Below are 27,345 nucleotides of genomic sequence, written 5' to 3'. Positions count from 1 at the left end.
GGCTGACATACTGGACTGTAAAAGTAAAACTTAACTTCAATTCAGATCACTTTACATTCAATATATATCTACACTTTGTTAATTTACTTCTAGAACATTCTTGTTACAGATGTATTTGTACCTTGCTAGCTTACTTAAGTTTATGATAATTCTTGTTACATGTGTAATTTGTGCTGTTTTTTTTTGTCTCCTACTGTTACATTGAAATTTCTTTCAGGATTAATAAAATTTCTATCTAGCTGGCATTTCTTTCATTTTAACTTAAAAGTTTGATCTGAAACAACAGGACATGTTTTTTTTAATAAATTATTACATTTGCCGAAGAAGGAAAAAAACACAGACATTGAATTATGAAATAAAATTCAACTACAATATATTATATATATTTTTTTATCAAAACAAATAAATTAGGTATAACTCTAGAAATCATTTTAACAATATTCTCAAAAGCACAAACAGAGCATTAAGAATATTCATGAAACTCAAACATGGAATGTCATTTGGGACAAATTTAGCTTTAAACATTCTGAAACAGATGCATAAAAAAACAAAATAAAAAAAATCAGGCACTGACCATCTAACAGTTAACAAGTAAAATATGAATAATACATACAGTATTACAAAACAAAATAGGATGAGTTAATGAAATTACAGCTTCATACCTATAACAATGCTTGCTTACAGTATCTGTCAGAATTTTTACACTTTAACAAAATTAGTAAATTTGGTTCACAAATAAAAAGTGGTGCAGAACAAGTGAGCCCAACTCACATAATTTACACTAACAAGTCAGACTAAATGCACTATTGCATCAAGTGATGATAGAATGGTAGAAAATTGTAAACTGGGAGGGTGTTTTGTCTTATCTTTTATAATCTAACAGAATATCCTAGTTTAACAAAGACCCACTCACTGTGTGATTTAACACAGTGGCCACTGGCTATATGTAAGTAGGGCTGAGTGCTTGCTTAAAAATGTCTATCCTAAAGAAATTAAATGCTTTATCATTTGTATGTTAAAGAGGTGGCTAAATATAATGGCAAGCTGTGTTTTTAAATTGCATATTAAGGTCAGAGCATTAGCATACAAGTACTGCAAAGCCCCAGTTGAGACGACACGCCCAGAAAAGCTTTTGCATTCAATTGTTTGTAGGCACCATTTTCACCTGGAGCACAAACTCTATTGGGAGAAAGATTACATAAAAACAAAAGATTTACATTTTAAACACAAAAATAACAAAGCTCCCTGATTGATTTAATCGGTTTTGGTAATGCTATCAGTTGATCATACCTGATCCTGAAAGAAAATAAAAGGTAATTCTTGCTTGGGTCATGTAATGCATTAAAAAAAATACATACACTTTGGCACTTTTGCAAAGGAAATAGGGTTACATTCAAATGAACTGCATTTAGAAAAACACGTGAATGTTATTTTAGCAATAAAATGCAATGTTTGCCATTCATTACAAATTCACAAGCTGACAAAACTGAACACTATGAGCTTTGTATTATGGTGTCAAAATGTTTTGGCAATATTTGCATATTTTCTCATGCTAACATGATATGAACCAAGTAATTGACAAGGCTGGTGAAATGTGTAAAAATATATATTTGTAATTTTGGTCAAAATGTATACTGTTGCATGGCATATAGTATTTCTATTGAAAAATATCTCCTTTCAAAATGTTGCTGACGCACACTAAATGCAAGCTTTGTTTATTTTGTTGCTGCATAGTTAAAGCTAAGTTTTGTCATATTACAATCTCTGCACTTATTTTCAGATTCTTCAATTTAATAACACCTTCTTCATTTAATTTCATTCAAAAATAATTTAGAAAAGGATACAATTGAGTCTTTTTTAACATATGTACATAAGAAACATTTATATTTGCTATTCACAAAAAAGTTTAAAAATCAGGCACTTTGCTGCCACGACAGCAACTTACAAAAGAGTCCTGAGAGAAGATGATCTTTAAAACATCATACTGTAAAATACAGGTATAACAATTCATAAGGACTTCCATCTTACATCAAATATGGTTTCCTTTTCCTTCTGTTGGTATTTTCAGCAGACAGTAAAATGGCTACCAAACATGTGACCTCCATTTTTGGCAAAGTCTTCCATTTTCTTAGTCCACTGGGCAAGAGCCAGGTGACATTATAATCAAAGGACATCTTCTTCAGGCTGATCCTTCACAAGAACATTCCAGAGATAATGCCCCAAAAGAACTTTCCAAATTCAAGACAACCACATTTGTAATGTTGTGTTGAGAAGATAAAACAATGTGATATTTTGCTGAAGCTTGTAGGGGCAGAAAGTTTTGCTTTCCACGTTCTTTATGGTGCACCATTTTGCTTTCCATATTTTTCACTTTGAAAAGGGTTGTGCAATATTTTTGTTTGAAATGTTCAAATTTATACATTTTTATATTTTTTATATATAAATATTTAAAACATATTTACATTCACACAGTAAATAAGATTATAATTAAGGCCTTATTCCAGAGCTGACATTGTGATATCCAAGAAGACAAGGATCTGTGGACATTGTATCATGGGTAAATACAGAGTCATTGTCTGAAGAGCAGGTGCTTGAAGTGTCCTCACAGGAGGGCGAATATTGCTCAAATGGTGTGGACAAGTCCAAGTACTGTTGGTATAAATGAACAAAGAAATAAATGAATAACAAATACTCAATAATAAACACAGTTAGCTTTAAGTATTCTGTGATTTACAAAATGAGTCTGCAATTGTTTGCACAAAATCTACACATATTTAAAATAATATATAAATATTGAAAGTGATTCAAATTTAATTAAGAGCGCAAAAGTTCAATAACTCATTTATGAACTCTCCTTTGCCAAAATGCATAAATAGGTATGACACAAGTTACTGTTTTGAGGTCGGAACCTAATATTGATGCAGCGAGAATTGACCTCCCTGGGATTCACAGCTCTAAATTCAACAAATGTAACAAGATTGCAGAACAAGACTATATGTGGTATTATTAAAGAATTATTATCCTCTTGGTCACATATGTGTGAATACATTACTATTTTGCATGTTCTGACAGCTGAAATACATGCAATGTGAGGTCTATAAAGAAGACTACTTCTAGTTCTATAACTGTGTAAAAGAAAGAACATCAGCTGCCAAAGCAGTGGATAGAGGAAGTTTAGGGACTATGAATGTTTTTTTTTTTGTTGATTTTTTTTTTGCTGTCTAGAAGGTTGTAGATGTGAAAAGATAGCCTGTACATGCATTAAAGATATGTTTCATATTAGTTTTGAACATTTTTTTTATTCTCAGAGATTTTTAAGATGTTTTCAGAAACTTTTATAAAGCATCCAATGCCACCTCTAATTTCTATGATGATTCCTACCTCCAGTTACTCTGCCTGCAGACAGAAGTCAGATTATAGTGGCATTTTTACTACCTTCTACTAGTGCAATCCATTCTGCCTGATATTGCAATACCATTGCTTTAGAAATGAATCTCAAAGTACGGACAAGAAAGAGCAAGCCTGTGTTCTTATTTTAGCTTTTGTCTAAAGTTTACAATTGTAGCACATTTTTAACAGCTATGATTCATACCTCATCTGAAACAGAGGCAAGTACTCGGTCAAGCTCTTCCACAAGGCGTTTGAATGTTGGCCTCTGTAAAGGTACTGCATGCCAGCATTCAGTCATCAGCATGTACCTTTAAGTAAAAAAAATGGTAAGAATGATCAACTTCAGGTCTATTAGCAAGTACTATACTTCAAAATAATTAGGAATGTACTCACAACTCATGTGTGCAATTTGATGGCTTATCCATTCGATGTCCTTCTTTTAGGAGTTTAAATAGTTCTTCAACTGGGATTCCTGGGTATGGAGAGCCCCCAAGTGTGAAAATCTCCCACATCAAAACTCCAAAAGACCACCTGTTGACCAAAAAAATAAAAAAATAAGCAATTTTATTCATACAAACATGTTTTGAAACTTATTATAGGTGAGGATACCGGACATCAGTGTAAGACCAATGCTGACATTGGCTTATTACTTATTTAAGGTAAACAAGGCAGTTTGGTGCATGAATGGAAGAGAAATACAAATTACAAAAAAACTAAATAAATCCATGTTTAGCTTCATGCATTGATTCCTGTTTATATTCTTTAAGGGTACAAAGGAAAAATTAATGGAGGTTTTCTAGGTTTTCAAAAGGCTGAAGAGAGATGCACTGGGTACCCATAAATTACTGTGTACTGTATGTGCAAAGTGAGAAAAAGCTAAAAACACGATTGTTTGCTTGCAATTGATGAAAGACAGAATGGTTATCGAAGGGCATTAAACTATTAACTAAATAAATTAGCAAATTATTACTTTTTTACATCCTGTGCTGTAATGTCTCTGCTAATAAAAGACAATCAGGGACTTTATGACATGATTAATTCTGTTTAAGTGGAACAGAAGGTTGTGTTATAGCACTAGATGGTGAAAACTTTCAGCCTTCCAGAATGATTAGCTTTACTTACACGTCACTCTGGTGTGTGTAGACTCTATCAAACAAAGCTTCTGGTGCCATCCATTTCACCGGCAAGCGTCCCTGCAATTAGCAGAACAGAAAAAGATTTTGAACAGACAGTTAATAATGGGATCCGACAGCCCCCCCATTTAATGCAGACTATGCCAATTAAATCATATCAAACATCTTGTCAATCACTGGCAAAACATCAAACGGCTGTTTTTAAAAACATTAAAGCTGCAAATCCCAGTGGCGTTAGATAATGTCATCTTGTCTTTGCCATGCCAATCTGCTTTCAAAGGAATTAAAAACTGGGTAAAATGTGCCCAATTTAGCCATCTTCCCTACTTGTCTCCAAACAGAGCTTTCAAACAGCCGGGCTTCTAGGATCTTTTTTCATCTCATCTTTTTTATTGCCAGTTTTAAAATACTGCTGCTGTTTCAGCCTGCTATTCAAAATATACCAGTTGGTGATCTTTGTGTTATGTTTTTGTCCCAAATAGTTCTTGAATAACTCTTAAAGATCTGATAAACAAAGAAACTGGAAGAAATAAACATGCAAGGATAGACTAGAGTTCTCTGCTTTGTAATCATGGACTTCTGGAGATTCAGTATCTTTTTGTGGAAATATTTTAAATTAACAACAAAATCCATTCACTGCATTATTATAATGTTAGTTATTTTCTACCGATGTTTTATTTTCATGTTTATAAACAAAAAATGGTAAGTTTTTATTATTCTTACAATTAACCTAAAGGGCACTGACTAATTAAAAAAATGATGTTCTAAATTATTACATGCTCAATAGTAGTTTAAAATAAGCAAACATCTTTTCATTCAAAACATGAAGAATAGCATATATCGCTGAATTTTCCCAGGTCTGACAGGAGCACTTACATTAGTGGTTTTTTTGTAGTAATCAATCTGATGGACCCCTCGTGCTAGGCCAAAATCTGCAATCTTCATTACATTATCCTCTGTTACCAAGACATTTCTGGCAGCTAAATCTCGATGAATACACTGAGAGACAGAGAGAGAGAGAGAGAGAGATGATAAGAAACATTACACAAATGAACCAAAATCATGAATAAACTCACAGTCATTTTCCTGACAACATATTTGTTTTTGGACAGAATGGATGTCATTTACTTTTTCTATCATAAACTTCTTTTAGAGCTAAATAATTATTATCATGGCAGAGATATAGTGGCTGTGGCTTCCTGTACAAAAATTTGACCAATCTCAAGTACTCCAATAAATTATCACAGGAGTAATGGAAAAGTTCTTACTCCCAAACACAACCGCAGCAGAAACAACAAAAAAGAGGGGCATTACCTAAAATGTTTCCCCATGTATTACATGTTAATGTCTATTTTGTCCCCTTTAAGTTCTATACAAAAGAAAATTTACAAAATTAAGATTTTTACTGACTTATATAGGTCCTGTTATTGTAAAACGAAAACGCTGTGCTCACTGTTTAATAAAACAGGTCAATGTTTAGCTAAATAATGTCATTAATTTTGTGTGTTTGTGTTTTTATGGTATGCAGTCTTTCTTTTAATGCCATATTTAGAAAAAGGTTTAACCCTGTGTCTTATAATGCTAGTTTTCAACCATGTCACGTGAAAATACCAATTGCAAGAGAAAAAACCTTCTGAGCTCCACACCTATGAGATATCTGATTTTTGAAGATCATTGAACAGGGTTGGCAGGCAAAGCAAGTACAGCCTAAGACCCTGGTAATTATCTAAGCATTAGTAGTTTAAAATCCTCTACAAAATATGCCCCTACAGAGTTAAGCGAAAAATAACATCTTTATGGAACACAAAAATTAAATATTGTTTTGTCTCCTAATAAGTGCAATGATTTACATTGTGTTTACAACATTGCATTTTTTAAATATTTTTGTTTTAATTAAAAACTTTTACATAAAGATAAGCAAGGCTCAGTTTTCTGGTGGTGGTTTTTCTCTTAACATGTGTGCACTGGAGTAAATTTTATGTAATGGGATTATGCAGTATATAGTCGGGCAGATAATGATGATACAGTAAATAAAATTCACATAGGCATTTATGTGCTTATCATTAAAGTGTGGTATTTACAAAACACTCAACTAAACAAGTTCTTACCCTTTTGGATGCCAGATACTCCATTCCCCTAGCCACTTGGTAAGCACAAGACAGAAGGTCTTTGAAAGTGAGTTGTTCTTCAGGCACTTTGGTGATATCGAATGTATAATCCATACCAGGGGGCCGGCGTGCCCGAAGATACTCACGCAGACTGCCTTTTGAGGCATATTCAACAATAACATATAGAGGACCTGCAACACATTGAAAATAGGTTAATTTTAATTATACCACAAAAAGAACAAATCTAAAAAATAATAATGTGCTTGACTTACCATCTTGTGTGCAAACCCCAAGGAGATTAATGATATTTTTGTGCTTGTCCATGACTTTCATCAGCTCCATTTCGGATATCAAGTCAGCTAAATCTTTATCTGTTGCATCATCTATAAAAAAAAAAAAATATCATCAAATACAAACATCACAAAAAAAAAACAAACAAAAAAAAACCAGATATATTTTTTTTAAGTACCTTTCAGCATTTTGACAGCTACAGTACATGCTTGATCAAGATTTTCCTTGTTCATTCCATAGGCTTCTGCTCTGACCACTTGACCAAAGCATCCCTCACCAAGTGGCTTACCAAGTACTAAACTAAAATGAAAAAAAAAATGGTTAAAGTGAATATTAAACAAGTACTATAACAACATTTTAAGTACAGAAAGCAAAAGGATACTTACTTGTCTCGTGGAAACTCCCAGTTTGGGTCAAGAGGCAGTTCAAGCTCCATGACGCCCGGTAACATAGGTGTACAGCTGGAGGAAAGACGTGCAACTCTCATCAGTGAGGCACTTGACTTTCCAGATGAATTTGAATCCAGAGAGTACTGCAGAGAATAAGAACAAACAGAAAAGAATTCTTATTTAACATAAGATGCACTTTACATGTTTAGGGAAACAAAGTATGAAAGAAATTAAATAAATTAAGTTAGTTTAATAAAATGTCTGTTAAATGAATGAATATTAGAGCTATTTTTCAATTCCAAACATACCTGTCTACGAAGAGGGAACTTAGACAATTTTTGAACAGGCAAGACATCAAAGGGCTCCTTGGTAGGTGGGGACTGCATACGACAAAGCACTACAATAACAATTGCCATCACAATGGCAAGTGAGCCAGAAGCATATATGATAATATCTGTATACTTTGTTTCATTGATGTCTGCATCACGGACCAGATCTTCTTCTGAAAGTAAATACAGAAAACATTCTGTTTTATGAATTTCTTCTCCAAAATCTATATAGGAAAACATGAGGCACCCTCAAAAGCAATAAATCAGCATCATATCACCTCTAACCTCTAAGCTTTCTTGTCATGATTCAAAGGTTCAGGAAAAAAATCACAACTGGAATAATAAACTATGTATAACTTTTAAGGATACAAGCATACAAGACACTGAACAATTTGACAGTAAATTACATCAGCACATTAATATGTCATAATACTGTGAGATGATCAATGTATCTTACCTGGAATAACAGTGAGCCAGGCAGACTGAAAGGAGATTCCAATGGAATTCCCAGCAAGACAAGTATACTCCCCGGCATCTTCAAACTTTACATTTGGCAAATACAAGACCTCTATTTCTGATACATTAATACTAGCCGTCTGTTGAGAAAAAGGAAAATAAATGAATTAATGAATGCATATTCACTTGGGAAAAAGTTATTTAGTATAGATAACAGCAGCAGAAAATGCTTTACACACTTGGCACCATCATCTAACCTTGAGTACTTGTACATAAGGAACACCATCTGGTCCATAACGGCTGCCATTCTTTTCAATGTGTTTGAGCCACTGGATGTGTGGCTGGGCGTCACTGTAGACTTTGCAGTACAGCTCTACATCACTGCCGACCACTGCTGTTGTGTTTGCTGGCAAACCTGCTTGCAGGATTGGACGATGTGGAGAACGTTCTGTAGCAGGAGCAATAAATAAATAAACAATGCAGTTTAAAAAGATCTGCTGAGACAGATAATGGTGTCAAAAAACACAAATTACAGCCAAATATAAAGCCACTGAAATCTGTGTTACAAAAACCTAATTAAAAAGGTTTGCTCAGTTATAGGACCCAAACTAGTAGTGAAAGAGAGAATAAAAACAAAAGTAAGTACCATTATTAACAATCCTGCACATTTTCTTTGTGACACACTGACACTGATGACTTTTATCCAACAAATTATTCAGCAGAAGTGTGTCAAGAAACACTACTGGGGCTCCTTTATACCAATGGCATTATATGCTCCTCAATGAAACTGTTGTTTTATTCTTTAATCAAGTCAGAAATTTTCTCTTTCTTTTCAATAGTTTTGGTGTGTATTTGAGGAGGATTGTTGTTTGTTACAATTATTTATTTTTTGAGATTCTCTAAAAAGCTAACACATTCATCTTGGGACAAATAAAATGTTATCTATTCACAAACCTTGATAATGCATTATTTTTATGATTATGGTTATTGCATCTACTGACTTATGACAACTTATGGCTCCATTAACTTTAATCTCCATGAAGCTCTGTTCGTCAAACATCTTTACTTGTGGCATGTAAGAGACAACCTCACAGCAGGTGATAGTAAAAGTAACAGTAGAGTTGTTTCCAGTAAGATAGTGGTTCTATCATACTACTAGTCTCAGGTGCACTTCTGGAAACTTTCATCTGTGCACTGCTAATAAGCCTATGTGGGTGGTAAGCCATTTTGGGTCAGTTGAAGATATGCTAGAACCAGTAGGCCAACAAAATGCTGTTTTTCTGCAGTTTTAAGTAATACTGGAGTTTGTATTTCATCTTCTTTAGCGCTCTCAAACCCTTAGCGTATGTTGTGTATTCATAGACCAGGACTTTTTTTTTATGGTGTTTTCTTTTTATGCCAAATTATAGTTTTAATGCCTATGGTATGGCCAGTGTTCTACCCCATACAATATAGGTAAAAAATATTTTAAATTAAATTCTAAAAATAAAAAGAACACACATTATTACATTTCTACATTACTCTACTTATTTTACTGTTAAGCACTGTGTAATATTTCAGGTTATCATGGGTTATAAGTAACTGATATAGTTTTACTTCAAAATAACTAATAAATTCTAAGAAAACTAAACCAACCAATAATTACCTTTTATATAGTTTAATTTGACAAAGACATAATGTAAGCTGTATTTCAAAGCTGCTGTTCTTCCATGCACTATTTCAGCCCTATGCAGTTGTATTTATTCTTTTATCTTGTTAAATGTAATTTTATTTGGTCTTTAAAGTGTCTAGTGGTGGTGATTTATAAAATAAAAATCAATTAAGTGATAAAAAAACTCAGTCAAGTTTAAAGAATACATTAGTCTTACCCAATACATCAAGAAGATAAGTGTGGCTGATAATGCCATATTTATTTTCCACCAAACATGTATAGTTTCCCCGATCTGATGGCACCACACTTTCCATGACTAGACTCCAATGTTGATGTCTCAACTAAATAAATGAAAAAGATATTAATAATGCTAGATTACTCATTCCATATTCTATCCATTTTTACCAGCGTTATTCTTTATCTGGTCATAGGAATGTTTTATAAAACAAAGTTGAAATCAATTAATAAAAATTTAATTCAAAGAAGCTTATCTCCTAATCAATTTTTGACCAGTTCAATAACAAACACTACAACTAAGTGATTGTGGCAAAACAAATTAAGTGTTAGCTCAAGAAAAGTCATTACAAAAATGTTTCTAGTCAAATTTTCAGTATGTCTTTCTTAACATATTTAGATCTATACAAAATACAAAATTGTGACACATCCCCTGTTATCTCTACCAGGTTAGTGAAACAAGGGAACAAATAGTAAGTACTTAGTTACATTTTAGAAAATCAATGTATGTTATTTAAAGATAGTAAGAATGTATATAAATGCTCAGCTACCTTGATACCACCAATGCGATGCTCTCCCCTGAACTCACGCCCATTTTTCAGCCAGCGGATAGTGGGTAAGGGACTACCCATGGCAGGGCAACGAAATTTGACTGTGTTCCCTGCTGGCACAGCATATAATTTCTTCTCCATTCGCTGAGTATGAGTCCAGTAAGGTGCTGTCATGAAAAATTGCATAAGGAGTTTAAGAATGCAATATTAAAACTACTAAGGTAATTGCCTCTAAAACGTCTAGCTTTAAAATGTTTAAAAAGCAATCCTACTATAAGAAAATAAGGAATTTTATCTGATTTAAATGTTAATACTTAACTAAAGAGCACAACAATAAAACTTTAATATCTCACAACGTTGGCCTTTTATAGTTGATTTGGGGTAGGTGGTATGAAAGACAGAGAAAGAACTTTTACAATATCAAAATTAGTGTTTCAAAAGGAAGACCCCAAGTATACAACTTCAGAAAAAAAATCTGGTTTACTAAATAAAAAGGAGAAAATAAATGATAAAAGAATACTTATATCAAGTAAGGTTAAAATAATAACTAAATGCTTACTTGCACAGTGAGGAAAATATAGCTCAAGGTAGCTGCTTTAAAGCCATTTAAACAAAATGCTGACCAGCTATTATTAACTGCATCCTATTGGTTCAGTAAAGATGTATTCAATATATAATTTACTATTTACTAAATCAAACTGACAAAAATGGGAGAGAAAACATCTAAATATTCTCAATTATCAATAATGTAAATCTAAATTCATTGGGAAAAGGAAAGTGTCAATAGGAATACCTCTTGTGAAATAAACTCTTTCGTCTTCCACTTCAGATGTTGTACCATCTCCTCCACTATCTTCATCATCATCTCCTGAAGCTAATGAATCTAAAAAAAAAATGTTTTTTCAATAACATGATTTAATAATTAAATGATTTTCCTTGTTTACACACAATCCTTTAAATCCACATGAAATTAACATTGATCAAAAATGCTAAGAGAAGACTGAGGCAACTTGCTACACACTATTACCCAAATTTCAAGGAAGCTGGATACTCGAAATTCTCTTTTTCCAAATGTTTTACCCTGTGCCTTAACGTACAGCACATTAGCCAAGGTATTTATTTATAAGCAATATTATACATATCTATTGAATGATTCATTTTGGAAATATAGTTATGACTCACCTACAACAGTAATTGTAAAGTTCCGAAGTATCTCCCCTGTACCCTGAACTACACACAAGTAGAGACCAGAGTCCTCATATGTCATGTCAGAGATTTCCAGAACATTGTGTCGGATTTGCACCCGTGTGCCAGACAAAATTCTGCTTGCCTCTTTATACCAATTAATTCCAGATGTGCGGTTGGTGTCACAGGTTAATTTAAGCACATCACCAGGATCCAAAAGAAGATGTTCTGTTGTCTCTTCAAATTGATCTTCTATAAAAAAAGAAGAAGAACCATGCAGTAATACTATAAAATTAAGCAAAATGTATTCTCTAAACAGTTTACATATAATTACAGAAAAAGAATATATACAGGATACTCATACAAACATAAATAAAATAAAGGAAAGTGAAGTGATGAGAGAGGAGGATTAAGAGAAAGCCATGCTATGTTTGACATCACCCCACCCCCCATTCTTTCTCCACAATTCTCCACTCTTAAGTATAGGACAAACAGCTATTCTCAGTGTTATGGACACTCCTTCTCTTAGCCACTGCCCTCTGTGGGGGAGCTAAGGATTTAGATACTAGTGATAAAAAAAAAAGGCCGACAAGCTAACAAAAGACATAATGAACATATCACAGCATGATAGGACTCCAAACATTTAAAATAAAACTCCCTTCTTTTTGGCATTGTTACCCCTGCCAATTTCCCTAGCCTTTGTTAAAGGACGAAAGAAACTTTTCAATTGTGGTTTGTTTTTTCCCTTTTTTTTGGTGAGGAGATTGATCAGGATGATGATCACCAAACAGAATGATAAGAAACAACTTTACTTTTGCCCTTCTAAACAGATTCTCTTGAAATTTTATGTGGGAAAGAAATGGTTTATCTTGCTTAATATATTCTGAAAAATAAATTAGGTGAATATAGCAAGTAGTTTACTTTGTATGGTGTGTCCATTTATTGATATATCCTGTCAATTTGTCTTTACTTAATAAAAAGTTGGTAACAAAAAATAATATAGCAAGTTCACACTTTTTAGTTGGAAAAAAAGGCAAATCTGACAAGATTTAATTTAATAATTAAGAAGAGAAGAGTTTTGCGTGATTTAGCAGGGCCTTAATTTTGCAATCTGAAGTACAGTATGTACTAAAAGTATCTGCCTGGCTATCTGATCTGATCTAGCACAACACAGTACTGTAATTCTTATGGATATATAATTTAATCCATGCAATTCATTCTTAAAAATCTCTACAACATATGTAACTTTGTGCGGTTCTTCCAAAATGCACTGTTTATACATGTAAAATTTGCAACCCCGCAATTTGTTTTGCATTGAACTTAATGAAGAGTTTTTGTCTGTATGTTATAAGCAATGTTTTTATCACTATAAGGAATCATTTTATCCATTGTTTTTTAAATGTAGGGCAGTTTTAAATACCATATTTACCATACACAGGAAAGTGAAATCATTACACTAAACAATATTTGAATTAAAAAAATAAAAATCTTTTTTTGTTGTTTCAGATTTTTCCTTATGGATTTATTTCTTAACAATATTATAACCTCACTTTGTAATTATTGTCAGACACGCTAGCCTGGGGAGCAGGCACTGGTTTGGGGAGACAGGAGGGGAAGGACAAGGGTGAAATACTCTTACTAACACAGTTTCTGTTTCCTGTAGAATGTAGAGAAGTATTTGGAAGCCAACTGACATCACTTCCTGCATAAATGCGGCAAGACCTGCCCTTTCTGGTCACAAGCATATTAAAATCTCCACTTACCCAGAAGTCTGCGTTGACTCTTAGACCTATCTTGTTTAGAATCTGAAAGTATCTTTTTGCTCAGTTCTTTAGCATTTACTTCAACAGATATCAAGGTTTTAGTTTCACTTTAATTTACTGGACATTAAATGTCATGTCCAGATGGAGCCCCAACTCTTTCCTTATTCTAGTCCTGTTTGACATTATCTTTTTAACCACTTCCATTTTTGTACATGCTCTTATTTGGTGTGACTTGATATTAAAACAGACAAGCATAAGAAAATGCTATAAGCTGAAGGCTGAACATGAGTATTTTAGGAAAAACAGACCTGATTTTAGACTGTATTAGACAACTCTAGAACTATATGCTCGAACACACTTATATATACCTGGCAGAACTGTTAGCCATGCCGTACCAACGCTGTTTCCAGATGTGCAGCTATACTTCCCAGAATCCTCAAGGGAAACATTGGATAAAAGAAGGACATCAACTTTAGAATTTCCAAAGTCGTCAGAAAACTTTAGTACATTCACCTACAAGAAGAAGCATAAAATGCAAGTTTAGCATCCGATACAATACTTTATTACTGGTCATAAATATTAAGTCCTCAAGACAGCACATTTATAATTTGTTTGTAAACAAAATGACCCTTTCATTTATATACTGTAATAATCCCTGCATGAAAATTCTCATTTTTGCATAACCCAACATACTCAAGAGTTTTAGGGGCAGAGTGCAGGGTTAGCTATTTGTACAGCGCTCCGGGAGCACTTACAGATTAAGGGACTTGCTCAAGGGCCCAACAGAGTAGAATTCCTTCTGTCACCACTGGGATTCGAACCGGTAACCTTCAAGTTACCAGCCCAGATCCTTTAGCCACAGAGTCACCACTCTGGCCATATACATTGATTCATGCCACAAACTAATTTTTTAAGCAGTCGTTATCATGTGTCACTTGGTGAATTAAATGAATGTATTTACAATGATTATATCAACAGATACAGCCTGCAATTTTTATCCCCACCAAGATCAGAAACAGGCTAGACTACCTTTAGTACATGAATGTATGGTTTCCCATCTGTCTTATGATGGCTGCCATTGACTTCTATATGCTTAAGCCATTGTACATGAGTGTCAGCTGAAGCGTAGATCTTACAGTAGAGTTCCACTTTGCTGCCCACAACTGCAGTAGTGTTTGATGGGATGACAGACTGTACAACAGCTTGGGAACCAGAATGATCTAAAAATAATAAAAAACAAAATATTAGGCTGTATTTACACATTGTTTAGGCAAGTATTTTCAGCATAACAGGCAGTCTCTTCATTGTATTTGCATAAACAGAACATTACCATAAACGACATCTTCCTACATAACAGTACTCTTTGAATCAATTTCCTTCCAAATTGCTTCCTGTAAGTTTTCCAATTAGATGCAATCAAAGTTCTCTAACCAGAGACAAGACCTCACTCTCCCTTCCTGTCCAAATTAATAAGTAAACAAACAAATTCACTTTTACAAGTCATATGCTCTTTCTTAAATCCAGATACAACAGATCAAATGTAAAGAGTGCAATGCTTTAATGATGTAGGCAATAAGAAGCTAAAACGTAAATAAGGACACTGGAAAGGTTTTAAATAGAGTTGGACAAAAGCAGGAAAAAGAAAAACTATATATAACTTTTACATTAGCTATTCTATTAAAAGCAAACATTCTGTCACAAAATAGACAAAAAGACTGTCACCCAAAATGCTTGAAGGCATGAAAAACAGTTGCGCAGCTCTTCACAAACACTTTAATGAACCTGTCAAGTCCTAGAATGGAGCGTAACCTGCCTTTGACCTTTAAGAAATTTGTTATTTCTCAGCATATGTGGAAATTATAATCATGCATTTGGGGGAAGTCAACTTTAAAACTGAGCACAAAACTAAGACTTTTACTTTCAATATATATTTTTTTCAAGATACAAATATCAAATGTATTGTATACTCAAACACATCATTCTAAAATATCATTTAAAACTCTTTGTCAAACTAAGCACTAACCAAGACCACTGGCTCCCACCAAAAACATTGCCAAAAATAGATTTTCTTTTTACCTTGTAATATAAGCAAAAACTGTGCTTCAATGAAAGCAGCACATTTGTTTGATCACAGACAACATTACTCCTCAATGGAATCTCTAACACATACTATATTTCACAGCAGCAATTAATGACACCTCACATGTGTGCTAAACAACTTCAGTTTTTACAATACAATATAAAGATAACAACTAAATTGATCTTAAACATTTCCTGTTTTTCAGTCCAAAAAAAAAACAGTTTAGTTTCAGCAGGGCCATTAAATACTACATAATTTGAAAACGGGAGAAAAAAAAATGAACCTGTGTAAGTTGTTCTGCCTTTACAATTATTACCGTCCCCAAATTGCTTTAATTTCTTTTGGCAAAAGTTCAAGGGCACATTGTTTTTCCTCCTGCTGTTACTTGAAACCTCCCTGGCTCCTTATGCTTCATAAAAGTGGAGCCTAGTTTAATACTCTTGATTAAAGAAAAATTATAATAAGAAAAAGCACTACAAAAGGCTTTTGTTGAACCAACAACTGCCTTATCAAATTTGTCCTTGCACTTATATTATAAAAGAGGAGGGTCCTTTCATCAACAAAGTTTTGAATTTCTAACTTATTATGTTTTTCCTTTTCCGAACATTGACAAAAAAGGTACGAGAATAAAAAAGGAACGGTCTCCCCCAGCTATACCAGAAGTACTATTATTAAGTGTCACTAAAGGGTGACAATATCTGGCTCAGTTATTCTGAACCCCCTTCACCTGGTAAGCGTTTATGTTGGCTAGAGTTTTGCTATTAGAGGTATTGAGAACTGGAGATCCTAAGCGGATGAGCTACATCATTTTTCTGATAACTCAGTCACCAACTACATCTGTGAAGAAGCCAATATGCCTTATAAGACTTTTCCAACAAACGTTTCTAGGAACCTTGTGCAGAGAATGGTATTAAGATTCCCAAACAAATATGATGTTTGTTTGAAGTCAAAGAAAGAAAGCACAAAGATGGTTATGTGGCATAGTATATTAAATTTAATATATACACACACTATAAATCCACATGCTCAATAAAGGCAACTCTTTCCATTATATCTTCAATATCTGCATGTTTTCAGTGCAACCAGTTTCTTATTCCTGACCTAGCCAATCTCCTAGCTCAAAATCTGTTATGTTTCTAATCTCAGTGTATACATTTAAATTAAGCTGTAAAATAAAATGTAGCATATATTATCGTGGCACTTCGGTTTATAAGAGTACATTCACTCTCTAACTGGATATTTTTCCATTTTTATACTTCCAACTGTTTTTAGTACTCTTGTCTTTAACTGGCACCAATTAAACTGTTCAAAATCTGATATAACAACACTCCAAGGCCAAGAATCATTTCTGACTTAGACTCTTTGTAGCTGGGCCAACTTCTAACAACCTACAACTATGACATTGAGTAAATGGGTCCAGAAAATGGATGAATGAACACCACGCGATGCACCTTTCCAGATCACTTTACAAAAGGCAATATAAATGTTAACAAATTTAACAAATATGTTACAAATGCTAACTGTTTCCTTAAGCAAAGCTAACAGAAATCATTACAGGATGAAATAATTACACCAAATTAGCTTATCAATCTATGGTTCCTCTCTGACAAATTATCAAAACATATACATAAAATATCATTGTTTTGTAGTATAATTTAAGACTAGACATGAAGGGAGACAACAGAAAACATCATATACTTCCTTTACTTGCTTTTTCTTCTGTTAATTTCACAAGAAGCTAGAGTCTATAACAATAGCAATAATCAACCCAGCCTGAGGAAGACAATCATCCACATTAGCATAAAGGAGAGAACTCCTCAAGTTGGGAAGTAGCTTTCAAGGGTATGAGAATGTATATAATAATTATAATTTCATCCTTGATCAATCAATTGGAACTGCCATGAATTTTATTTTGGGGGCAGGTGTGTGTTCAGGTAGTTTACACCCAAAATCCCTTACCCCATTCAGCTACACGTATGCCTGAGGCAAACCTGCAACTAAGAGACATACTAAATGCCAAGGAAGCATTATTTAAAAAAATACAAACAATATCTGCCTCTGAGTAGTGTAACTAACTGGCAAACCATCCCACCTTGCAGCTCATAATGCTAGGACTAGCTCTAATACCTAAAACCTGACAAAAAGATTGCACATAATTAATGGATAGATGGAAATTAACAGAAGTAAAATAATCACATTTAGGAACTATTTACCAGAAAGGGCATTTGACAAGCTTTAAAGAGACCAGATATAGCTATTTTGGAACATTAATTTTGTTTTCGAAAATGTCTAATAAAAGACAAAACACACACTGTGGGGCAATTCACAATTATACAAAATAGTGCAAAAACTAGAAAATAATTGATGTAATTAAACAAGGAGATTAATCAAAACAGTTGCTTATTAAAATAGTTACTCATTGATAAATTAAAGAACTAGTTGCAAACAAGCAATTTGTTAAATAGTTGTGAACAAAATCATTAATAATAAATCATAAATTGTTCATTTTTCTCAATATTTCAAAATACCTGTAAGATCAGGATCATCATTAATTATATAAAAGGAATAAAGTAAAGTGTATACAGATCAGTTTAAAGTATATATTACAAATTGGTCTGCACTGAATTCATACACAGAGATTTAAAAATAAAACATCCTATTTTACACAAATCTCACTCTTTTGTTTATTCAGACCAATCAAACTGCCTTCGGCATGATTTACAATAAGTAAATGGGTATAAATATACCACATCAGGTAATTATTACACACATTCTGACATAAAGGTTATCTCTGCTAAAACCTACCTTTAATTGTGTCATCTTCTGCCACCACTATCGAGATAACAAACAAAAAGAACTGAAAGATGTTTGCCTTGCAAATGTGCTTCATCTTCAAAAAAGGATGGTTGCTAAACTGTTAAAAAGGTGTCTTCAGTTAAGACACACAGACATGGACACACTTCAAGAAACCTAGAAAAAATAGAAAAAATATAAGAACTGCTCATTAAATATGGGAACAACCTTAAACTGTATTATAAAATTAGTATGCATTATTTTTAATCATCTAGTAAAAGAATGGATGAATGGATATATCAAATGACAAAAGTAAGACTGAACCCAAAACTGTGTGAAAATGTACTTTATGGTATCTTAACATGCCCTACCCATCAAGTGATCCTCAGATGGATCAATGTGAATGATTATATAGCCAAGCACTTGTTTAACAGGAGATTTAAGACAGAAAAGCACTTTAAAAAGGTGGATCTCACCCTGGATTCTTTTAACATTGAAAAGTTCATCCCCATTCCAAACACAGAATTCCTCAGGCTCAACCAGAACAAACACAAGCGAAAAAATGCAAGCACATGCTTAAATGATCTCAACAAATTATCTGGTGTGTACAAACACAAAAACAGGCTATGAAATCCACAGATCATATCTACAAAAATGCAAAATTTCCTGGAATATAACTTAACTAGGAGGTTTAATGATGATAAGCTTTGTTAATTTCTCAAATGACATTAACACTAGAAATTCCATTTTGATACATTTTTTTTTTACTTTTATATGTGAATAGTCAGAGGTTTCCAAGAAATTCCATTCTTAACTATTTGAAATAATTTCAAAAACCCAATTAACTCACTATCAGTAAAATAAAATATAATGGAGCACATTACACCTTTCCAAATATGGTGCAGAGATTGAAAAGGGGGTGGGGGGACACAACTACTAACTTATCTTTCTTTTTTGCAACACCAGTGTCAACCCTAATTCGCTTGTGGCAATCACCATCTGTTTCCATCTCTCCTCAATTCCCTCTGCCACCCCACTGCCTTCAACAAAGGCCCTCTTACTTTCTTCCATTAGCTAAGCCCAGCCCCCCACTCAAAGAAAAAAATTTAGATTGGCCTTGTCAGGCTTGTTTACATCGTTCAGTTGTCTCCAGACCTCTCAGCGTACATATTGTCGCCTTTGACTTTTGAAGGCTAAAAGCAGCAAGAATGAGGATCTGATGAACCTAGAGTGTTGTTTAAATTTTTCTTGTAGGTTTACTGGGACATCGGGATTAAGCAGGCTTAAAAAATGGTATGGTACTTAATGGAGCATGCATGAAAATCTAACACTCCGCAACATTCATAGGGAATTAAACCTGGATTGCATATGGCATGGATTGTTAATGTAAAAGTGCACACAAAACACAACATTTAGAATGAATCCCAAAGGGTCAGATTTTAAAGATGTTAATAACAAGAGGGTAAAAGGCCAGAAAAATTACTAAGCCTTTTAGGTTAATGGTAAAAAAAAGTTGAATATCTAATTTGTGCATTTCTCTGTAATTTGTCTATGATTCATCACATCAGGAAAAATGAATTACCAGTACAACTTCTTCCGAAATAAGAAAAAAAGTTTTACGATTCTGGAATAGGAAGTATCAGGGGGAAAAAATAATGCCATCAATATACTTAGTGGTATTTTGTGTACAAAGTTCAAAATGTAGTCATCCAAAAAGCATACGTGAACAAAAAGTATGAAAAATGTTTTGTGCAATTATCAAAAATCCCAATAAATGAAGACAAATACATGAAAAATAACAATGGGTAGCATCTTTAACAGACACATTATCCTTTCACACATTTATTTGAATATACCATTCCAATTCCTGAAGCATGATGGTATTAGATGAACCGACCCTGCCACACAGACTGGAGCAGTTTAGAGCTGCTGATGAGCCAAACAACTCACCTTTAGGGTTGGAGAAAACCAATATGCAAATTCTGCACAAGCTAGTCTAGGAAATGAACCCATGCCAGGGGCATGACACTGCAGTACTGCTAATCATGCTTTATAAAGTGAAAAAACTAATTCAATAATTTAATTACATTTTAACATATGCTCTGTCTTATATTGCTTTACTAGAACTACTAAAAATAATGTAATTAACACAAAATTACATTCTGTTTGGGGCTGGTTTTCCTACACTGATATAAATTCTGGATTCCCCATAACCATGGTGAAAGAAAATGGACGGATGGATGGACCCTCTCATAAGGCTCTTTAATGACACACCCATAATATTCAATAAAGCCCCTTGCTAACACTACACCCTCAAATAGTTAACTAACGTTAGGAGAAGTCAATGCAGACTAAAGAACATACACCAGCCTTTGGTTGATACTTTTATAAAGCACATTAGTGAGTACTGTACATAGATACAGGGTACAGGTCTACAAATCATTCTCTTTGCATAAATGCTTCTTTCTGGTTGGGCAAACAAGTCATCCATTCATTTGCCACTTGAACTGGGGGAGCAAAATCTGGTTGGGATACCAATTCATTACTGGGTCCAATATTTATTTTAGCAGTAACTGGATCAAGGTTCTTAACCATGCTGGATGAAACATCAATCCAACATAGCCAACTTTTACAGACCAGGTAAACTGAAAGCCACCAATATTAGATAATGTTAGTAAAACTGCCTTTGGACTGTGGAAGGTACAAGACAAAACTCACATAAAGAAAGAAGGCTCAGGACATTAAAGCTGAGAAATGATCTAGGAACCACCTTCAAAGAGGAAGCAACGCTAGGGGTGCAAAACCATGACACTCATTTATCTAAATACATTAATTGGTATTCGCCATGAATGTTATTATACATAGCATTGCAAAGTATAGTTTAGTATGGCACAGCACAATTTACATACTTGAGCTGAAGTGCAGGATGGGTCTCAGCCTTATCTGATGAGGGCTGATGAAGGGGAAAAAGTACTGGGATCTGAACTTGCAACCATGTAGCCTCAAGTCCATCTACACTGCGTTACACTGCTTATTCCAAAAAATAATATTTTTCAGAACACATGTACAAATTGTAACAGAAAATGTTAGAGACTCTGAAAATTAAAATTCTAACAAATCCTGTAGATGTAAATATGTAGCTGTTTCATTTCTATTAACTTAAAAGGCAATGTTGAAAAAAAACAAAAGTTTAATTTCCGATTGTGCTTTTTCCATAGATTCCAGTGTGAGTCAGAGCCAATCCCAGGAACCACAAGTGCATCATTATTGAGCACACATAGATGCCCACCCCTGTGAAATTAAAGAGTTAATTATCTCTCACCTTTCCATGGACGCTGATGCAGTTTGAAGGCAAACATGCACCCTCCAACTAGCTGTCAAATATGAAATACGTATACTTCCATTCTTTGCTAGAATCTGCTTTTTCACCTTTCTTTAAAACACTGAACACGTGAGCCATTCTGAATGGAACAAAACACTGGACCATCACTTGCTGACATTATTTATAGTCCTCAATTAACATAAACGTTAGCCTTTGGTGTAAAAATTGACCTACGCCAGAAACAACATAACATACAAACTCCACACAAAAGGTCACCCAACTGGCAAAATGAAACTATGACCCAAATGTGATGCATCATTCCATCCATTCCTTTCCTGGGCACAAAATTGTCATGGGTATAATTACAGTTTGAACTGACAGTCCCATGCAACACTACAAGAATCTCCAACAAGTCTAAAATTGAATTCAGCACCTGAAAAATTAAGTACTTAAAAGTCTTAGACGATATCAGGAACTACACCCTAATACCACCACACATCCCCAACCCCCTCCCAGGCCGGGATGCCAATTCAAGAGTGGGTGCAATGCCACATGACACTTATCCTTATACCTAAAGAGCTTATCTGTGCGATCTGGGAGAAAAACAGCCTGTCTGAAACTGCAAAGCGTTTTAAATATATGATGTGTGTCTCTACCTAAACGTGGGACAGTTCTATACATTTTTACTAATGGATTTTTACACCGAACCAAAACAGAATTTCGCAGCATCCAGCGCAAAAGCATTTCGTATCTCGCGTACATATTAACGTCGCTATTCTGACAATTAAAAGACGGCCAGGCTCTTCTTGTTTTCTCTTAGCGGAATATTAATTCCAACGACATACGTGACGAAAAAGGGCACGCTTCTCGTTTTGTTTAACTTGGTGGGCAAACTCTTTTATCACGGTGGAGTCGACTCTTTCCACGTCTCGCGAGGCCGTGGCGTCACCAGTGGGGTACGAGGGCGAGCACGAGCGCGGGAAGTGAAGACACGCACCTGTTCGGCACAAGGTCACGTGTGTCAAATTTTAGACGCGAATTGCAGGTATATAGAGAATATGATTAACGCAGCATTTGTTCAACTGACAAGTATTCATTCTATGCGCAGCTTGACAGTCACTTGAAGGATCGATTGCATTAATGAATATTCTAGAGTTAAGAATGTATAAAATGATTATTTTTTAATATATGTCTTAACACTCTAGCCTGTAAGATTCAAAATTTAATGAAGAAATAAATTAAACTGCGCTCGTTATGGGGGCGATCCATAACTATTTCCAGGTAAAATATTTTTTCATTCTCCATGCATAATGTCTTTATTATGCTGACGTTTGATGTGAATTGCAGTTCTGTACACACCTAACGAAGGACAAAAAACTGCTACGGTAAGTGTGTTTCTGGCGTAAATAAATTATATGCAATGTAAAGCAACATGAATGTTTGGTACACCAAGTGACTGAAACACGCCAGCCGGGAGAGATGACCTTTCACCGGGACTGCCAGCGTCGCCACAGAAAAAGGAATCACCTTCACGGCTTTGGCTAGCAACATAAATCAAAGTCGAGTCCAGCTGAGTTACACTTTAAACAGTGCTTCAGTTACAGTTTAACTTAACCATAAAGAAGTCAAGGGCCAGCAACTAGGGGAAGTGGACATAGATCTCCCCTACCTCTAGCTGGAGAAATGAATGGGAGACTACGTCGCTATGTTATAACATTTAGTGTTACAATAATAACTGTAAGAAAGATACATCATTAAAGTAGCTACCACTCGATTAAACCATCGAACACCGAAACGTCTGAGATTTTGTGAAGCGTTGAGAAGGGGCGAATGGGACACTGGGCTTTCCTTGGAACTATACAAATCGTCCACAGTGATTTGAAATTTAAGATACGATGTATCTACGTGACGGCTTACCAGTTCAGGCACACGTCGTTGTAAATACACAGAGTTTTGCAGATGGTGTTAATAATAATCATCACATTCACAGCGAAAAACATGTGGACTTACCTAATACTCCAAAAGCACATCTAAATCAATGAAAAATTAGAAGAGCCGATTTCCCCATTCGGGTTCACGCAGACCATTTAAGGCAGAGATGAACGAAAACTTAATTTGCAGCGGTTTCTTATTTGTATCTTCGGTGCAACTTTGTTTCCGATAAATAATACACAATTTCGCTTCACTGAAGTAGCGGACGCTTGAATGAAAAAAGCAATATTATTGTGAGGATGAACACTCAGATCCCCCGTTTAAAAGAATAGTAAACAGTGCTGAAAAGTAAATCGGGCGCAGACTCATCCACAACAATAGCTCACGGCCCCTGCGTGGTGTCTCCAAGGAAGCCCGGGGGGTGTATTGCTGGTTGGAAAGGAGCAGTGCAAAGTCCACTTTTGTCCTATTGTCCGCTGTTTCTGTTTCTCATGAACATGAACAAAATATTTCCGTAAGTGCTATTCTTTTATTGTATTTAATGATGCGTTCCTTATTAGTCGTAGTAATCGATCGCAGTGCCACAATAATTACAATAAATCCAGTTTTGATCCAGACTAAATAATTGTGCGTCTTTTCTATTCATTCGTAAGTAAATAACAGAATTCCATCGTGTAGAGTCCCAAAAAACATAGTATACTCTGTCCACGGCTGTTGTTGTACTTGTCAGCTTTACATATATATAGATGTGCTTCTTTTCATTTAGGTTAATTTGTAGAAATAGTCCGGTGCTGGTGACTGACTAACTCTCTCTCGTTCGATGTCTCGTCCTGCTTGCTCGCTAATGGCTTGTCCTCCAAGGAACCTGAAGCATTTACAAGTCTCAATTAGCGGCTCTCTAGTTACACTGAAAAGCTGCCGCGAAGCTTTTACTGCTGATTTTAGCCCGGGGCTGTGAGTAGTGGAGCAATAACAATAGCCTAAAAGAGAGAGAAGGAGAGAGAGAGGACGGTCAGGGATGATGCTCCTCCCTCTTCCAAATAAAACCATTCTGCCTCGCAGATCATTCCACCCACTGCCCCCACTCTTTCTTACTGTTAGCGCCAAATCCAAATCAGGATTTCTTATACCTTCTAGGATCATTTCACACCGATTAAATGCTTTTCGTTCAGGCTGTTCTTGTAAAGACAGAAAACACTGAAGTCGCTGTTTTCCCGAGCCAGATAATTCCAAGTAGTTCTGCAAATTACCCCCAACCAACCATCAAACCTTCATCCTCTTTATGAATCTGAGTCTAACAGTAGTTAGCAACGGACGCAAAGCAGAAGCATCTGGCACAGATATATTTTTAAATAGCTAATTTCTTTAGAGAACATGTTTTACATGTACGTAAAACATTACACTTGCCTGCACATAGCAACCTTGTGGCTTGAAGTCCAGTTTAGTCGCAGTATGTCTTTTTTTTTGGGAGGAATTTCCAAATGTAAGTTGAGTTAAAACGAGTTTAAGCGACTCTGCTTTAGTTAGTCAAAGCATCAAACAATCAATAGTTTATCTTATATGGCACCTTGTGTAAAGTGAGACATTGCAGAAAGTGTTACAAAGTTCATAAGAATCCATTTCATCTTTGGAAGGTAACAAGATGCAATATTATGACCACTATAATAGTATACTGTTATTATAATATATTTCTTCAAATGTTGAAGGGAATAAGCACTAAGAGGTCTACGTTTAGACATAAGTTACAAAACTTATAGTACATAAAATAATATAATAATAATAATAAATAGGTACAGAAGAGCCAATTGGAAAACATAAATGGCCAAAGACAATTTAAAATGAGAAAAGTGTTTTGATTTTATCTGGAATTGTATTATATTTTTATTTTATATTTGGGTGATACCTTTATCCAATGCAAAGATTTTTGCAACACAAGTGGTTAAAGTGAACTTCTCCAGTTTACACAATAAGTCAAATACAGGAATTGAACTGGCAGCCTTGCAATTTTAAGTGAAACATCTCAGCTACCACATACATCTATACTTATATCATAACAGAATATGAGCCACAAATACTGAATAAGAAGTAGATGGGCCTGAAATAGTGTAAAGTTAGTTCCAAACTGCTGTGTTCAAAAATGGTATGAAAACACAAGTTCTGTCTTTTAAAGATATTATTGTCATATGGTAAACTATTTAATTCTTTAACAGCCCACACACAACATATGTTAACATTTGCTTCTTGAAATTTTGCAGCTATCTTTTTAGGGTTCTCCTGGTATACTATCCTTGTTATATTTTTTATTGTTGTGTTTGTTATGTTGATGGTATTATCCATATCAGTATTTGTATTTGGTAGTGTACTGTAATGGTGTTAACTCTGGAGAGAACCTAGTGATGGTACGTATGGTTAATAGTGCTATATAAAGATTAACTGAGTTAAGGTACTGAGGCTACTTGTTTTAAGATTTTTAAACAAAAGTGTATATACACAATTGTATGTATATATATATATATATATAACAGTATATATACAGTATATATATAACTGTATATATATATATACTACATATATTAGATTTTAATTCCTAAAACATTTACTATTGATTATGATTCAGTAATATTCCATGAGGCTGTACCAAGTTACTTAACCTTCACCATGACACCATTTAAGCTCAAGCCTAATGTGCCCTCATAAAACAATTCAGGTCTGTAGCTTCCATGCTGTTCTCAGTCCAACACTTGGTCACACTTAACACTGATGTAGTGCTGTAATCACTGACTTCTCCCATTGTAGTTAATTTGGGAGATTATAACCCTTTGCTTAATTTTATGTGTGTGTAATTAAAAAAATTAAAAGAAAAGAACTGTGCCTGAGTGGCTTAAGGTTTTGAAAGAAGCACTGACATACTGAATTTGAAACCTTCCTTTATTAAGAACAGAAGTAAATTAAAAGAAAAGATAAGCCTAAAATGAATTTTTAGCCAAGCCAAGTACTCGAGACAGTCCAATAAGTAGGGATTATGTTGCCAAGATCATGAATGTTGTTTAATAAATTGGGTTTTTTTTCCCTTCAGTAGTGCTGAAAAGTGTCTTGTCTGCTACAGAAAAGAAAGCTTCTACATCTCAGCTGGAATGTATTGCTGTGAAAATTGCACACTACTCCTAGGCTTTCTTAAGTTCTTCTTAATGGCAGTATAAGCAGAGGCCTGATCTCAGTCTCAAGCAATTATTCAGTGTGATTGGCAGCAATGTAGTGACTCTTATTACTGTATACATTAATATCACATTAATTTATTTAGCTGACAATTTTATCCAAAGCATCTTACAAATTACAAATGTTGACGAGTGAGGAGTTGCTAGTTATGAGGCTTAGTATGGTTCACATCATAGGTCAGTAGGTTTGGGAATTTAGTAGCAGCATTGTATTGTATAAAGAAAGAATTTAGCCACCTACAATGAATCTGCCAGTACAAAAAAAAAAGAGTAAGAATATGATTTCTTTCCAAATCTGCCACTATTGCAATAAATTTAAAAAGAATGTGCTATGCATACCATATAAAGCAAAATCTAAACTGCTAATTTATTATGTATTTATACCAAAAGGCTTTTGCATTTATTATCTGTAAATGAGTAACTTTAAACTCTATTAAGTCATTCAAGACACACTTTAAAACTGGATTTCTATATCACACAAATTAGGTACTACAATTGATAAAAGATGTTGTTTATTGTTCGC

At 34.4% G+C, this 27,345-nt stretch overlaps 1 protein-coding gene and 1 long non-coding RNA gene across 2 annotated transcripts in view; one reads left to right on the top strand and one right to left on the bottom strand.

The window, feature by feature from the left end:
- Positions 1-2,118: 2,118 nt before the first annotated feature.
- Positions 2,119-24,571, bottom strand: fgfr4 (fibroblast growth factor receptor 4). Its single transcript, XM_039774471.1, has 20 exons — positions 23,686-24,571; positions 18,366-18,530; positions 14,510-14,700; positions 13,849-13,993; positions 11,715-11,969; positions 11,326-11,415; positions 10,533-10,699; positions 9,965-10,088; positions 8,354-8,544; positions 8,098-8,236; positions 7,620-7,813; positions 7,309-7,454; positions 7,101-7,222; positions 6,904-7,014; positions 6,632-6,822; positions 5,400-5,522; positions 4,513-4,583; positions 3,784-3,921; positions 3,593-3,698; positions 2,119-2,649 (listed from the first exon to the last, which is right to left on the bottom strand). Exons 2-20 carry the CDS (start codon positions 18,448-18,450, stop codon positions 2,488-2,490), a joined length of 2,751 nt encoding a protein of 916 aa, XP_039630405.1. The 5' UTR covers positions 18,451-18,530; positions 23,686-24,571; the 3' UTR covers positions 2,119-2,487.
- LOC120542197 overlaps positions 22,541-27,345 on the top strand; it is a 38,363-nt gene continuing 33,558 nt past the window's right edge. Inside the window, exon 1 of the long non-coding RNA XR_005636168.1 lies at positions 22,541-22,720. This is a non-coding gene — a long non-coding RNA (uncharacterized LOC120542197). The remainder of the gene's footprint in view (positions 22,721-27,345) is intronic.

Source organism: Polypterus senegalus, chromosome 13, assembly GCF_016835505.1.
Source record: "Polypterus senegalus isolate Bchr_013 chromosome 13, ASM1683550v1, whole genome shotgun sequence".
NCBI lineage: Eukaryota > Metazoa > Chordata > Cladistia > Polypteriformes > Polypteridae > Polypterus > Polypterus senegalus.
This window is presented reverse-complemented; position numbering and strand designations above follow the sequence as displayed.

Bases quoted from the DNA above. Each gene is read 5' to 3' on its own strand.
- fgfr4 (XM_039774471.1), bottom strand. From the start codon at position 18,450: ATGAAGCACATTTGCAAGGCAAACATCTTTCAGTTCTTTTTGTTTGTT. The intron at 14,701-18,365 runs GTAGGTTTTAGC...TATTATTTTTAG, and splicing joins AGAAGATGACACAATTAAAG to ATCATTCTGGTTCCCAAGCT. The intron at 11,970-13,848 runs GTATATATAAGT...CTTTTTTTATAG, and splicing joins ATGGCTAACAGTTCTGCCAG to AAGATCAATTTGAAGAGACA.